At 30.2% G+C, this 2,089-nt stretch overlaps 1 protein-coding gene across 1 annotated transcript; it reads left to right on the top strand.

The window, feature by feature from the left end:
* The first annotated feature begins 508 nt into the window (after nucleotides 1-508).
* On the top strand, nucleotides 509-1,233 carry LOC114384440 (lachrymatory-factor synthase). The gene has a single exon (XM_028344111.1). It carries the CDS (start codon nucleotides 608-610, stop codon nucleotides 1,106-1,108), a length of 501 nt encoding a protein of 166 aa, XP_028199912.1. The 5' UTR covers nucleotides 509-607; the 3' UTR covers nucleotides 1,109-1,233.
* The last annotated feature ends 856 nt before the right edge of the window (nucleotides 1,234-2,089 follow it).

Genomic DNA, 2,089 nt, shown 5'->3' on the forward strand with positions numbered 1-2,089 from the left:
AATGACTCACCTTTTGCGAGGAAAAAACACATCAGCTATAAAGGCTTCCCATGTTTCTTCTTTTACTCCCTGTAACAGAACAAGTAACGACAGAATTTAATTAATACAATGTACACACATGTCCAATGTTGATAAAAGCAGTATGTAAAACAACAGATGATGGATCATATCAACTCAAATCAACAAATAGACATAAATCAGAGTAACTTAGACATGAAAGATATTGTAATGTAGAACCTCACTACCAATTAACAACAAAAGTATAAGTTTTTTTATTCAAGAAAGTAGAAAGATTCTTTTTGGCTAAATGACAGCAAAAAATGCTTTCACTTTAACAAAATAGCTTAATTGATCTATCAGGCAAGAAAAAAGATGGGGTGAGTGCAACCGAAAGAAAAAGTAACGAATTAGGTGAATGTTCTTTCCCAAAAGTTTTCAAAATCAGTAAATACAAGAAAAACAGGACCCTTCAGATAGTGACACTTAAAGCTAGCAAAAAGTTTCAAAAGTTGGGAAACTTAACAACTTGGCAGGTGTCGCAAAAAGTTTCTTAAATTTATATAGGATATATGGATTTCAGCCTTTGTTGTTTTTGCTTTGCACCGAAATGGAACATGATATGCATCAAAGATGGGAAGGCAAGGTTTCAGCGAAGCTGAGAAACACCACTAAGGAACAAGCATGGCCTCTCGTAAAGGACTTCTTCAACCTCCACAAACGGTTCCCCTCCCTCGCCACGTGCTACGGGGTTCACGGATCTAATGGTGAGCCTGGCTGCATACGATTCTGTGCCGGATCCTCCATTCCATCATCCAACGGCTCAGGGAGCGTGAGCTGGTCAAAGGAAAGGCTTGTAGCCGTTCATGATGTTGACTTGAGTTTGAAGTATGAGATGGTCGACAACAATATCGGATTCAGATCGTACGAGTCAACCATGAGGGTCCTAAGTGATGATGACTCCAATGGATGCTTGTTGGAATGGTCCTTTGCCGTTGACCCTGTCAAAGGGTTGGTGCTTGAGGATCTGGTTAGGAAGTACCACGTGGGGCTTCAGCTTATGGCCCTGAAAATGGAGGACGAAATTGTAAGTTTGGCTAGTGCTATGTAGCATATGAAATAAGATTGTCTCAAATACTAGTTTGTTCTCTTGTATTAGAGTTTCTTATTTACATCAAATTAATTTTTCTCTGTTGGTTTATCACATTAATTGATGAACTTAATGGCATATGACAATGACTTGTAAATTAGAATTGATACCATTAGTTTAAAAAATCATAAGGGACCGATTTGGTCGTCTAACAAAAATACTATAAGAAATTTTTAAATTTACATATATATATATATATATATATATATATAAGAGATCAAATTTCAATTTTAACCATCAAATATAATAGTGATAATAAAACTTGTTATAGAGGATAACCCAAAACAGTTTAAATATTTTTATGTTAATTGTTTATGTAATTCATATATTTTTTATTTCATCAAATTTAGATTTTTGATATAAGAGATAAAGAAACAGTTTGTTTAAACTTAAAAAAATAATTTTAAAATAAATACATTTTTTAAAAAAATATTTTTTAATAAATAGATAAGATTTACTTATTAAAATAAGTAAAAAAAATTATTTTTTGATTAAAAATAATTTAAATAAACAAACTACGAAAACAAAAATTTACTTATTTTATTAAAAAAATGCACTTTTTTCAACAATTAGATTTAAATAAACTAGCCCAAATTTTGATAATTGCTCTTCAAATTATTTTTTGATGATTTGTTACTTTTTAGATTGGGACGAAGTAAAAGGATTTTGTTTTCCTCATCCTACATATTAATAAGGTTTAAAAAAAAAAACAGGTAGGGACTATAAGAGAAAGATACTCATACGTGCGTGTATCTACAATTTAAAATTATTTAATTATCTATAATTCAATATAAGATTGTCTTATTTTTTTAAAATAAATGTGTTTGTACATTAGTTATTTTAATATAAACTGATGTTCTAAATTTTTTTATATTTTTCTTGAATTTTATCTTTTAACAAGTATTCATAGTTATCAGCATATATAAATTCATAAAATTCATT

This window comes from Glycine soja, chromosome 14, assembly GCF_004193775.1.
Source record: "Glycine soja cultivar W05 chromosome 14, ASM419377v2, whole genome shotgun sequence".
Taxonomy (NCBI): domain Eukaryota; kingdom Viridiplantae; phylum Streptophyta; class Magnoliopsida; order Fabales; family Fabaceae; genus Glycine; species Glycine soja.

Coding starts and splice junctions, on each gene's coding strand:
- LOC114384440 (XM_028344111.1), top strand. CDS start 608: ATGGAACATGATATGCATCAAAGATGGGAAGGCAAGGTTTCAGCGAAG.